The sequence below is a fragment of the Chlorocebus sabaeus genome, chromosome 1 (genome assembly GCF_047675955.1).
Source record: "Chlorocebus sabaeus isolate Y175 chromosome 1, mChlSab1.0.hap1, whole genome shotgun sequence".
NCBI lineage: Eukaryota > Metazoa > Chordata > Mammalia > Primates > Cercopithecidae > Chlorocebus > Chlorocebus sabaeus.
The window spans coordinates 47,437,831-47,451,742 of NC_132904.1; the positions used below are offsets into that span (position 1 = coordinate 47,437,831).

The window sequence follows — 13,912 nt, forward strand, 5'->3', positions numbered from 1 at the left end:
TAGTTCTGTGCACCTCGAGTACTGGATGCGTGGGAGGCATTATGAAAGATGGGACTGAAGAAGTGAACTTGGCTTAGATCCCATGTACTAGGTTTGAGAAGTAAGATTTAGCCCAAAGTTTGCAAAAGAACCATGCTTGTGATAAAGGATGATGAATTGGGGAAACAGAGAAAAAGGCAGACAGACAGACTGTAGGAAGGGAGGTGTTAGCAAATAATCATAACACAGCGTGAGGTGTGCATTAATACTATTTGTTCATTCCAAGTATTGATGGAGAAGAGAGGTAGGTACTGGGCTAGGAAACAGCTTGGGCAAATGCATTTGGAAATGAGAGACATGTCAAGATGCATTATAATGGCAGCCTCTTGAAGGTCTTAAGTTGTTTCTGGTTCACTCATTTTGCAAATGAATTCATTTAGCAAAAGCACTATGGATACAGTGCTTACCTTTAGGAAGTAAGATTTAGCCCAAATGCTGCAGAAGGATCATGCTTGTGACAAAGGCTGATGGACTAGGGAGAGACAAGAAGAAACAGACAGACTGTAGGAAGGAAGGCCAGTCTGGAGCTCCTTATAGTGGCTAGCAGTCGTTGTCTAGGCAGATACGACTCAATTGGCTTCATCTGCTGTTTGTCTCTCAAAATCTAGACATGTGCACCGCTCTGGCTGGCCCACCTATCCTGGGCATTGAGTTAAGCATGGGGGCTGTGTGTTGAGAGTCCCCCTCCATTACTGGCAGGAACTCCACACCTCAGACATTGAGTCCCAGGTCTGCAGGGAGAAGACGTACTTGCAAAGTGAACTAAAAGCGAAACAACCTTTCACCTGGCAAGCCCTCCCGAGTCTGCATGCCTGCAGCCAGAGACGAGAGTGATGCCAGGCTGCTGCTCAGATGCTTTTCAGCCATACCCAGGCCAAGACCTAGTTAGTGACCAGGCAGCCAGAAGGAGTTCCAGGAGGCACAAGGAAGGAAGTTGGGGGATTAGGAGGCACAGAATGGAGAATGCTCTGGGGAGGTGGGTGCTTTGTTGGTGCAACTGTTCATTTGTTCCTCCAGTGACCACGTGAGCAGTATGGCTGCACACACAGGCTCTGGAGCCAAGCTGCCTGGGCTCACATTTGGTCTCTGTGCTTTGGAAAATTTCATAAACTTTCTCTACCAGTTCCCCTTATTACCCGTAAGATTGATGTGAGGATTAACCTAGCATGTAGTAAATATCCTATAAATATTATTATTCAACAGTGTACTTCTTTGCCAGGAACAAAATTCCCCTATTCCTCTTTAAATGTACTCCAGTCTGTCTCCTGGGAAAGATTCTTGTGAGCTCCCTGGGGACAGGAACCATATTTTATTTGTCTCACTATATCCATAGTGGTTTTTGCTAAACGAATTCATTTGCTAAATGAATGAACCAGGAACAACTTAAGACCTTCAAGAGGCTGCCATTATAATGGATCTTGACATCTCTCTCCTTTCCACATGCCTTTGTCCGAGCTGTTTCTTAACCCAGTATTTCACTATCCCTCTTCTCCATCAGTATTGGGAATGAGCAAATACCGTTAGTGCATACCTCACATGGTATTATAATTATTTACTAATGCGTCTGTCTCCTCCATGACTCTGAGATCCTTGAGGGATTATTCCATGTTGCACCCCAGGTGCCCCATGCAGATGTGTGTTTTGTGAACCGTTCTGTGTAGGCTACAAAGGAAAAGGCCTGGCACCTGCCCTTGGGGGCTCACCCACCCAGAGTGGACAGAGGTGTGCAGACAGAGCCGCAGGGTGGGCATGAAGGGTCCATCTGCTGAAGTCCTGCAGATGCAGCCCTGAGCTGGTCCCTCGTGTCAGCAGCCTGGCTCCTGGTCTCAGAGAGAACTGTGTGGTTCCCAAGCATTTGCTTTAGGAAGAATCACCCTCCCCTCCCTGGCTCTCTGCTTGAAGGAACTGTCAACCTGGGAATTTGCAAACTCTCTCTTTAATCCTTAAGAGGAAAATGTTTTGGTAAAAAGTCAATATTAGCAGATACACTTGGGTGAAATTCCTTCCCTGGAAATAAAGAATAGAGTCATTAATATCCACAGTAGAGTGACTTTAAATGCCCCCAGGGGATCAGCAGGAACCAGGGCCGTGAGGAAAGGATCAGGGTGGGGAAGAGGCTCCCACTTCCCTGTGAGGAGTTGCACATGCAGTCTCACTGGAGCTCGCTGCTGCAATGCTGTTGCCTGTGGTGGTTGGTGTGGATGCTGCCTGCCAGGAGCCCTGATTCCCCAGGAAGAGAGATAAAGAATTCCCTCAGGACGACCCCGGTCTCATCTGCCTGTACAATTCCTGGAGCCTTTGGGGAGCTGAAGTCAGGGGCTCAAGTGCCCCTGGGTTTCCTGGAGGAGGCAGGTGTGGTGAGACAGCTGACAGACAGGAGAAGGGATGCTCTGTGGAAGTGACCATCCAGGCGTGGGAACCAGATGGCCCCTGGCTGTAGTCCTGATGCTGCCACTTGCTAGCTCTGTGACCTTGAGCAGGTTACTCCACCTCTCTGAGACAGACTCACTGTCTGGACAATGAGTAAAATTCTACCTTTCCTCTCTCAGAGATTTGGCTTTGGGACCCAATGACATCAATTGGAAAGGACCCTGTGGGTGAAAGGTAACCTTTCAGAACAGCGACAAGCCTGTCTGGGCAGGATGAATGGGCTGTGGAGCCCTGTATATCCTAGCTCACTCTTTGAACCTCAGTTTCCACTTTTTCCCTTTTTATTTATTACCGGGTCTTAAATGAGTATTGGGGGTATTCGATTCCCCCTCTCCCTGTACTTTTGTGGCCAAGCACTGAGCTGAAAAGATAATTCCTCCTAGTTCTTCAAGCCTACAACCTGCCCCCTAACCAGCTGTGAGCTGTAATACATTCTCCAGTGTCACTGTGAAGTCTGTGCCTTCACCCCCGTTTTATAGATCAGGAAACAGAGGCTCCTCCAAGTAAAAGGGCTTGCCTCAGATTTCACAGCCAGTGAGTGGAAAAAGCCTCTGGGATTCAAATGTCAGAGCCCATATTTTTCCTACTTTTCGCACCTGTTATCAAATGCTGCTTCTTCCTTTAACCTACAGTTCCCTCCCTTCACCTCCAGCGTCTCAATCTTTCCCACTCTTTAAGGTTCAGTTCAGTTATGACTTCTATGAGGCTCTACTCATTTTCTCAGATTTCTTCCTCCTCCAAATTTCTTTTTAAAAATATGTTTTTTCTCTGACTGTAAAAGAATGCACATTACATTAGAAAAGATACACAAGCATACAGAACATAAAAACCACCTAATATCCCATCACCCAGAAGCCTCCAGTTTTTTCTTTATGCATTTGCATATGCATTTGTGTATACTTTTCCCCAAAATTTCTCTGATACTTTGTCCTACTTTTCTTTTGGCCCTTATAACTTCCTGACTTCGGTACCTGTCTGATTTGCCCTACCAGAGTGTGAGCCCCTGGAAGGCAGCCTCTGTGCCCTGATTCAGGCTGCCACACATATGCCGGCTCCTAGTGAGCTGGAGGGAAGGACATGCAGTTGGGGAACTTGGAGACTCATGCTTTCAGCTGTGTGCTTCGTCCCTAGAGTGCAGGCAGAGGAGGAATCGAATGCCCTCAGCACTCTTGTAAGGACCCCAGCAATCAGTGTGAGAGGGTGCCTGCCAGACATACCATTCTTTACATTTCAGCTTAAAACAGATACAAAGCTTTGGGGAGGCTCATTGGAGGAGGCTTGGGGCTACACTGGAAAGAGAAGAACTTGGATTCACACCCCGGCTTCTCCTCTTCCCAGCTCCATCACATTTGCAAACTTGAGTCTCAGTTTCCTCATGTGTAAAATAGGGATAGGGTTTATAGGGTTGTAAGGATGAGATGATGAGTTGTTTGCAAACAACTTCTCACAGTGCGCAGGGAAGGCCAGCAATGAGAGCCAGTCCCTCCCTTTCTTCTTCCCAAATGATTAATATATCTGTTACCAACTTCCATTCATTATATAGCTCTGTCATGTGCTAAGCACCTTGGGGGCTGAAAAAGATGTTCTTCCTGCCTTAAAATCCCACTGGGGATGAACGAATTACACAGGAGCTGATTAGAAAGGAAGGTACTCCATTATGAGGGCTAATTGAGCAGTGCAGACAATGTTGCAAACTGAGTTAGAGCAGGGAGAGCTTATTGTGTGCTGGGGTCCTCAGGGATGCCACAGATGCATAAATAACCACCTCTGCCACTCTGGAAGTAGTCACATCAGGAAGACTCCAGAGATAAGCTTATCTAGTCTGTGGCCACAAAGCTTCCAGTAAGCTTTGGGTTTTTATGTCTCATGTTACCAACTTGTCTGTAAATTGTAAATTACAGCAATCTGATGGTTAGGGAATGAGAAGTTTGGCTGGGTTAAGATAATAAAATGAGACCACAAAGATTAGAGAACAGGAAAAGAGGGGACTGAGGACTACATACCCACCAGAATCTCCATTCAGTCACCTGACCCTTAGCGGGAGGGAAATTTCATCAGGCTCATTTCCATCCTTAATTTCGTCCATCCTGGTTCTCCTAACAAGGGGCATTTATCAGAGCTATGGCATGGGAAATCACAGGGGAGTAATGTACCACGACATTTACGAGTATGAACTTTGGAGTCAGAGCTATTTCTCCATTACTTACTGGCTGTGTGACTTTGGGCAAGTTACTTAGCCTTTCTCTGAGCCTCACTTTCTTTATCTGTAAAGTGAGGGCTAACAAAGTAAACCTCCTTCATATGGTTATTTTGAGCTTTATAAAGAGACAGTAGTGACTGAGCACGGTGGCTCACTGCCTGTAATCCCAGCACTTTGGGAGGCCAAAGCTGGAGGATTTGGGCAACATAGGGAGATTCCTGTCTCTACAAAAAAATATACAAAAATTAGTCAGGCATGGTGGTGCGTCCCTGTAATCCCAGCTACCCAGGAGGCCAAGGCAGGAGGATCACTTGAGCCCAGGAGGTGGAGGTTGCAGTGAGCTGAGATCATGCCGTTGTACTCCAGCCTGGGCAACAGGAGTGAAACCCTGTCTAAAAGAGAAAGAGAGGGAGGGAGGGAGGGACGGAGGGGGAGAGAGAGAGAGAGAGAGAGAGAGAGAGAGAGAGAGAGAGAGAGAGAGAATACTACTACAGTGCTTATAAAAGTTCAATAAATTTTAGCTGTTTTTAGTATTATTAAAGTAGATCTGTGTGAAAATAAAGATTTTTTCCCCCAAATATTCATGTCAGAAGTATATATTTCATTGGCAAGTGGCTGCTTCTGGAAGGTTGAGAGGTGTCCTAGGGGAGGCGATACAGCACTGGCAAAATTGCCATCACAATTCAAGTTACCTCACTCAGTGTTTTTTAAGTTATCATAATCCACAGTATGAAAAGCATTTGACATTACAGTCCACTATATTTATGCATTTATAAACAAGAGAAAAAATCATGAAAAATGTAGTACCACATGCAGTACACACTGATTTCATCTATCCCTTTTTTTTTTGTTTTCTTTTTCTTCGAATGCACTTGCCGCCTACTTATTCCAGACCCAGTGATTGGGTCCCTATCCACAGTTTGGAAAACGCTATTAGAAATGGTTTTGTCCTCTCACTTTCCCTGTCTAAGATTTAGTTTTCCAACTATAAAATGCTCCTGATGCCCAGCCAGCCTCACTGCTGCTCCGAGTCAATGCCAGGAATGCTGATTTAGCACATGTTATTTGGAGGGTACCCATCCAGGTGCTGTGGGAGGGACAGAGACTGAGAAGGGTGCTTTCTGACCCCACAGAGGCCATTTGGAAACCCTGGGAATGGGTGGGAGGATGAGAGGGGTAGGGATTCCTTCACCCCTAAGACCCAACGTGATGGAACAGCACTGGGGCGGGAACTAACTGGTGTTGGTCTTTCCCATTTGTGTCCCAGCAGCCTTCCTGACAGCGAGACAGGAGAGGACCCCAGGTACAGCCTTGGGACTGGGTCAGAAGTGGGTCCCAACAAAGGGAAGGGGCAGAGTGGGAGCGGGGGACTTGTGGGTGGGGAATGCTGAGTGTGGATTCAGGGATGTGCAGCCTACATATTTTCAGAGACATGGGGCTAAGGCCTGCATTCTCAATGAGGGCAAAATTTGGTTCTTGGGGGCGGAAAACACTCAGACATTGCAATGCTTTGTGACTGTCCAAAGTACCAAACAGATAGCAGTGTATCTGTGGTGCTAAAATGTCATGGTGGATGGAGTCAGAAAATAGATTCGTGGGTGTGAGGGGCTGGTGGGAGAGAGAGGGAAGGGACTGCCGATGTGTACGGGATTTCTTTTGGGGAAGATAAAAATGTTTTGGAATTAGATAGTGGTGATAGTTGTACAACCTTGTGAATGTACTTTTAGTTTCAGAGGTATTCTAAACCTCTGATTCTTTTTTAAGTGACAGGAAAGACAGAAAAAAAATATATATCTAAAAAGGCTCTAGGAGTGACAATGGAAAAGAAAGTTGAGAAATACGGCTGTAAGAAAAGGAGATGGGTGTCCCTCAGGCCTCGCAGAAAATTCAGTCTTGTTGCTCTGTGTTCAATGTGCAAATCTAAAAAATCCGAGTGAAATAGATTAATGAGGCTCTGAGTCCCTCAAAACTTTCCCTCCCCCCACCTCTCCCAAGAACATTTGAGACACCTAGGGGTGGTATGAAGTCAGGATGGGAAGGTTGGCTCAGCTTTATAAATAAGTTTAAGCCTCCGGCCTTTGCTTTCCAACACCAAAGAGGCTTCACTTTGCTGTATTTTCTCTGCCCTTTCTCCCTCTTTGTCCCCAAGTATCAGTATGTGATGACAGGCTCAGCCTCTGTAACGGTAGTGACAGTATTTCTTGAGCCAAAAATCAGACCTCATGGCGTGTGACAAGTGTGCGTGTGTGGGTGAGAACAGAGTGGCAGAATATTTGACATGGGAGCAGCTTGGGCAGTCCAGGGCACATGGCACTGCACCTGACATCTTCCCTGGCAGATCCCCCACATTCCATGGTTGTCTTCTGATGGGGCCACATGCGCTGCAGATCATGCCTGAAGCCCTCGCAGCTCCGTGGCCATGGGTTCCCACCCCCAGAGTGCAGGTGCTGGTGTCAGCCTGCCTGGCCTGGCCTGGCCTGGCTCTGTCCAGAGCGCTCCCTGCCCCGGCTATTTGTGCAACTGTATCAGCCGCAGATCTCAGCCTGTTCATTCCGACCCGAATACAGAGGCTGGGTCTGGAGGAGCCACATAGTGGGCTGCATACTCCCTGACCTGGCAAGTTTTCCCCCCAGAGCCTGCACCAATGGCACCTCTCCCTATTCTCCCTCTTAACTGGGTCCTCCAGGGCCCTCCTCACACACCCACGTGGTCAGGCAGCAGAGGCTTCCCCAAGATGGCCACACCCCACTCTCCACACCTCTCTATGCAGCATTTGTAGCTGTAGACTGGGTCCTGCGGATTGTAAAGGCATGCTCATGTTGGGTTAGAGGGAGCTCAGCATCTTCCTGGAGGACACGGTTCACTCCCATGAGAGCTCAGTGTGCCTTTCCTCCCCTGCTGCAGCCCAGAGCGGGAGACAGCGACCGGCTCGGATATCAGGTACCACATCCTGGGAACATTGCCCTCCAGGGTCAGCCCCCTCCAAGGCGCTCTCAGGCCCAAGGGAGCCACATCACTCTGGAGGGCAGCCCCCAGGCCCCAGCCCCAGCCCCAGCGTCTGGGGGAGCCCAAGGAGGGCCCTGTGCTCCACCAGGTGGCTTAGGAGTTGCTGCTGTTTCTATGCGTTCATTTACTCCCTTCACACAAGATCATTTTTATCTGGGATCTCTTTTTTTTTTTTTTTTTTTTTCTTTTTGTCTTCAAAAACCACATCACACAAAATGTTGCTTCCTTGGCTCTGCTTTTAAAAAAAAAAAAAAAAAAAGTTCCTCCATTTGGAGAATTACCTGCTAAATTCAGTGACTTGAGGGCTACCCAAAGAGGGAGGAAGCCGAAAGTTGAGTGTTCCCTTGGTTTGGTCATACTTTTGGGCTCCTCCCTGACTAAGGAACAACAGACTGCAGGGCTGGGGCAGGCTGGGTGTAGGGCAGGGAGGGGATGAGGTCCTGCTGCCCCAGTCAGCTGAGACCCAGACCTCTCAAACCTGCCTGGGGAAAGGCAAGGCCACCAGAGGCCACGCTAAGCAGATTTCTACCAGCTGCATCTCCCCATCCCCTTGCCCCCATCTGAGCAATCGGCTTGACAACTGCCTCTGAGAACAAGCCCCTGAGAATGCCTCCCGAACCCCTACTCCCACCCTGCTTCTTCCAGGAAGAGAGGCCCTGTGGCCTATGCTTCTCAGAAACCATGGCTGCTAAATGCCACTGTGGAGGAGAACATCATCTTTGAGAGTCCCTTCAACAAACAACGGTAAAAGCCTGCTGGAGGGAGGCAGGATGGGGGAAGGGAGGAACTGTCTCTGGCCAGCCTACCCCAGTTCCGGGCCCCTCCATCGATCACCCACACCCAGCCATCTCACTCACCAGGCGCTTATCTGCACTCCAGCCTCTCCATATGGTGCACCAGGAGAGGGGCCAGGTGTGCCTGAGCATCGGGGCAATCCAGCTCCAGGAGGGAAGAGGGCAGGTGCGGAGGGAAGGGAGAGAGGCCTGCTGCCTTTTCTCTAGCTGGTGGGAGGGCTAGCCAGCTCTCTCTCTGAGTCTCCATTCGCCTGGCTTCTGCACTATTTTCCCTCCAATGATAATAGTTAGGGCTAGCATCGATTGAGCTCTTATCACATACCAGGCCCAGTGCCGAGCTCTTTGTACACGGAATTTCCTCTCATGCTTACAACAACCTCAGTAGGTAGGTACTATTATTATTCCACTCTACAGATGAAGAACCAAGTCTCAGAAAGGTTAGGTAACTTACCCAAGGCCACCCAGCCAGTAAGTGACCAAGATGGGTCTCAAATCCAAAGCTGCCTAACACCTAAATACACGTTTTTCACCAAGATACACTGATGCCTCCATGAACTCTGGCTGGCACCTGCCCAGGCCAAGGGCTGGCTGGGGAAGTATGAGAGGAACAATGGGCAAATATTTGACCAGCCATCATCATTACTGCCTAAACCAACCAGCAGTGATTTTCCCTAGCAGTGCCCCTAGCATGGGCTCCGGCTGCAGCTTTTCCCACTGCATAGAGACCATGAGTGCCTTTTCATCACTTACTCTGCATGTTTGCTCCCAACCAATTCCATCCTTCTAGTATTTAACCTGCCCAAACGCTGTGTGAAGTGCTGATCTCAGCTCTTTTCAAGCTCACATGGTGTTTGCTTGCACCCGAGCGGGAGGCCCATTAAAGCCATTGCTTACCCTGGGCACAGCTACCCAGAGACTAATGACCCTCTGCAAGTGCTCAGGCCAACTCTGACCAGGCTGACCAGGTGCACCCTCTGCCTCTACCCATGCCAGGTACAAGATGGTCATTGAGGCCTGCTCTCTGCAGCCAGACATCGACATCCTGCCCCATGGAGACCAGACCCAGATTGGGGAACGGGTTAGTAGCAGCCTCTGAGGGGTTTTTTCAAAGCCAGGACCCCCAACCTATCACGCCCTGAGACACTACTCGGGAGAGTGGGTAACTAGGAAATAGGAGACATTGAAGGCTGAAGAGTTGCCTGCAGAGAGGTCAAACATGATGTCCTTGATGATGTCCTTTGACAGGTTTTCAGTCCTGCTTGGAGGGCAAGGTCAGCTTAGCACCCTCCCAGGCTGGGATCTTCTTCATTTGTGCCCCAGGTATATACTGAGAGCCCACGCAGCACTGTGCTCAGCCTGGGTGGTTTTCTTCCTGTTCATCCTCCGGATGGGGTCCCCTCCACAAGCTTAGAGGAATAGAATTCTCCTGTGACTGTCCTTCCTTTGTGTGATTTAAATCCCTACTGCCTCTGTCTTTTTTTGCATTGGTCAGATGGTCCCTAGCACCTACAGGATGAATCTTTAAAGACTTGGGGCTCGTGCTCCCCTTTTCCAAATGAATTCAGTAAACACTCAAGTTCCTTCTCTCTGCAAGGCGAAAAGCGGGCAAAGAAGTGGATAGAGCCAGGCCTCCGTCCCAAAGAGCTCACAGTCCAGTAGGGGCCAGGACAGTGTCCCCTGAATGGCTGAGGGCATGATCTGTTCCTCCTCTTTGGTGACAGGGCATCAACCTGTCTGGTGGTCAGCGCCAGCGAATCAGTGTGGCCCGAGCCCTCTACCAGCATGCCAACGTCGTCTTCTTGGTGAGTGCACCAGCTGGCAGTTCCCTTGGGGTCCTGGTCTCTGGCTGCTTCCCAGGCCTAACCTCCACCTCCCCCCGACCCACCGTCATCCAACAATCTCCCTCTCCAGGAGTAAACCCCTCCTGCCAGATATATTGCCTAATTATCCTAGTGATAGGGAAACTGAGGCAGGCAAGGAGAGCACGAATGACCCATTGCAGACTTCAGATTGAGCTCTGCAGTAGCCAATGAGGAGAGGCAAGCTGTAGTTACAGGCGGCCTGTCTGTGGGACAGCCCAACCCCTCAACACTTACGCAGCCCAACTATAAGAATGGCTGATACACGGAATGTGTGCTGCCACTTCCCATCTGATGCCCAGGACAGACATTGCTAATTGTTCACAGCATTATTTCCCATAGACCTTAACTCATCCTCAGAATCCTTCTCAACACAGCACTCTAGGTAACCACTAGCTATCAAACATGAGATAAAACTTATTCGCTATCTTTACGCTACTTTGTGTCAAGCTCTGTTGTGTCAGGTTTCTTGACTGACACTGAAGAATTCTAAGACCCAGTCCTTGGCCTCAAAGATTTAGCATCTGATAAGACAGACAGAGCTCACCCAGTTCAAGAGATCCAGCCCAGTTCAAAACCAAACTGTGCGGCATGAACTATGAGGAGGACTTGTCCAGGCAATCAACTGTGAGGGCTGGAGTAATCAGGGAGGGCTTCCTGGAGGAGAGCCTCAAAGGGAAAGCCGATTAAACAGAAGGAAAGAGGGAGGCCATTTGCACAGGGAGTTGGAAGAAGGAAGCCCAAGTCTCTGATTCCAGCTTTATTCCCTCCCCTTTCCCTACACCACACACACAAGCACTCCTTTACTAAAGACACTTCACAGTGGGAAGGTTCTTAGTGTCCGTTACCATCTGACACATGCACAGCATTTTACAAAGCATTGGTGTATTTGCAATCCCTTGTGAGATTTAAACAACCCTGCTAGAGAAAAGTGAGGCGGACATTTTATTTCAGCAAATGTTGATGAAGCGTCTACTCTGTGCCAGCCACAAGCACAAGAAGTCTCAGTTCTTGGGAGTGCCATAGTCAGCAACGGACAAACAACGATCAGATCTGGCTTTGCGCCAGTGTCACGGGAAGAGAGAGGAAGGAAGGGTAGGCGTGGGGGTCAGGACAGGACGCGGAGGAGCTGGTACTTAGGTGAGCGAAGGATGGGTAGGCGTTCACAAGACAGACAAAAAGCAGAACAGGGCTCCAGGCAGAGGAGCAGCTCAGGAGAGGGCCCAGACGGCAGGCTTCCTGGGAACCTGGAATGCAGAGTGCTGGGAAAGCACAGATGGCACATGAGTCTAGAAGGGAAAGTGAGACGTTATAAAGCACGTGGAACACCAGCCCACAGGGTTTGACTTTAGAGATGATGGGGAGCTGTTGAAGGTCCAGGAGTCAGGCAGTGAAGTGATTAGATCTGTTTGAGAGTGATATCTGACAACTGCCCCATTTTAAGATAAGGTAACCAAGGCCCAGGGAAGTTGGGTGAGTTGTCCAAAGCCACACAGCTAACTAACTTCAGTCCCTAGATCAAAGTTGATAGAACTCTAATGGATTTTATACTCATTGTCACCCCTCCCCGCCATACCTGTCCCTACCCTCTACTCTCCTTCTCTCCCTTCTGCCCAGGATGACCCCTTCTCAGCTCTGGATATCCATCTGAGTGACCACTTGATGCAGGCTGGCATCCTTGAGCTTCTCCGGGACGACAAGAGGACAGTAGTCCTAGTGACCCACAAGCTGCAGTACCTGCCCCATGCAGACTGGGTGAGGGGGAACAAAGGGGTCACGCTACAGGGGCCAGGGCTGGGGAGGCTGTCAAGCATCTTGGCAGGAACCAATCAGTTGTCTTGGTAGCAATTGCTGAGGGCCACAAACATAAGAGGCCAGCACTGGATGACTTTATGCATGCTGGGCATCTCAGGGAGACCCTGTACAGGCCAGGGGTTTGGTGTCACCCAGACCCACAGGCACTCCCCATCCTGGCCTGGGCCCCGGTGATACACTCAAGGCTGGCACCAAGAAGTCTCAGGAATAATCACACGCTCACTTCTTACCTTCTGATTCCTGCCCTTTTGATGACCCATCCCCCTGGCCACTGGGAGTGCCCATTTGGATGGAAAAGCCATCTTCCCATCCTATGACTTTCCCGGGGTGGATGGATGCACCACCCCGGGAATCATATGGGAAATATGGAACCAAGCAATAGCAGTAGTAATAGAAACTTCAGGCTGGGTGCAGTGGCTCACACCTGTAATCCCAGCACTTTGGGAGGCCAAGGCAAGAGGTTCACTTGAGCCCAGGAGTTTAAGGCTGTGGTGAACCATGATCACGCCACTGCACTCCACTCCAGCCTGGGCGACGGAGTGAGACCTTGTCTCTGAAAACTTGAAAAAAAAAAGAAAGAAAGAAAGAAAGAAGAAAGAGAAAAAAAGAAAGGAAGGAAGGAAGGAAGGAAGAAAGGGAAGGAAGGAAGGAAGGAAGGAAGGAAGGAAGGAAGGAAGGAAGGAAGGAAGGAAGGAAGGAAGGAAAGAAAGAAACTTTAATATTATCAATAGAGTCCAATGTTGTAAAACCCCTCATTAACTAAATTCCCATACTCATCAGTAGGTAGAAAATACTTACTTTTTGGTTTATTAGAAAGCATTTAATTTTTAAGAGGGAGCTCATGTGACTTTTGAAATCTAGGTCCTGCCTACACCTATATAAATTTTCCTCTGAACAATAGCCAAAATTGAGGCCCTCTCTGAGCTTGACCTGTGCCGAATGGCTCTGCTTATTTTCCCCAAGATAAATCTTCCTTCCACATATAATGAGACCCCTCCAGCATAAAAAAGAACCAAAATCACCCAAAGAAAAAAGACCCAAAGAAAAGACCCAAAGACCCAAAGATTTAAATATATATACAGATACAGAAGGTTTGCTTCTGAGTTTCTGTAGTGACCGTAGCAATACCTTGTAGTTCAGGACAATCCTGAGGAACACAGAAGTGCTAGGTTCCTTGAGGAACCAGTGACCAGGACTCTTGAGCCCCTTGAATCCCAGCATAGGGTGGGAGGGGGTGAGGGCAGCAAGGGTAGGTGTCTGAATTAATGGCAGGTCTACGTGGTGGTGTCATCGAGTGTTCCAAATAAAAAGTTTTATTGAGCCAGGTGCAGTGGCTCATGCCTGTAATTCCAGCACCTTGTGAGGCCAAGGTGGGTGGATTGCTTGAGCCCAGGAGTTCGAGATCAGCCTGGCATAACATGGTAAAACCCCGTCCCTACAAAAAAAAAATCAAAAAATTAGCCAGGTATGGTGGCGTGCACCTGTGGTCCCAGCTACTCAGGAAGCTGAGACAGGAGGATGGCTTGAGCCAGGAAGCAGAGATTACAGTGAGCTGAGATGGTGTCACTGCACCCCAACCCAGGCAACAGAGTGAGACCCTGTCTAAAACAAAAACAAAAACAAAAACAAACAAACAAAAAGATTTATTGATTCCAAAGAGGCATGGCCACACACACTTAGACCAGCAGGTGCTTTGCTGAGCCCTGATGGAGGCTGCCAGACCCACGGTCAAGAGGAGCTAAGGGTAGTGTACAATGAGCCTGCATAGT

General features: G+C 48.9%; 1 protein-coding gene across 16 annotated transcripts in view; it reads left to right on the top strand.

The window, feature by feature from the left end:
• ABCC8 (ATP binding cassette subfamily C member 8) overlaps positions 1 to 13,912 on the top strand; it is an 84,543-nt gene that overhangs the window by 54,765 nt on the left and 15,866 nt on the right. For 11 of the 16 annotated variants that reach the window (XR_012093648.1, XR_012093649.1, XR_012093650.1 and 8 more), the window contains exons 17-22: positions 5,937 to 5,972; positions 7,574 to 7,609; positions 8,321 to 8,419; positions 9,463 to 9,547; positions 10,191 to 10,271; positions 11,946 to 12,083. Coding sequence is in view for 13 of the 16 variants with exons in the window: in XM_073017932.1 (XP_072874033.1) it covers positions 5,937 to 5,972; positions 7,574 to 7,609; positions 8,321 to 8,419; positions 9,463 to 9,547; positions 10,191 to 10,271; positions 11,946 to 12,083 (475 nt within the window). In the remaining 3 variants the exon portion in view is untranslated. The remainder of the gene's footprint in view (positions 1 to 5,936; positions 5,973 to 7,573; positions 7,610 to 8,320; positions 8,420 to 9,462; positions 9,548 to 10,190; positions 10,272 to 11,945; positions 12,084 to 13,912) is intronic. The other 5 variants (XM_073017935.1, XM_037999626.2, XM_073017951.1 and 2 more) reach the window with 1 other exon arrangement.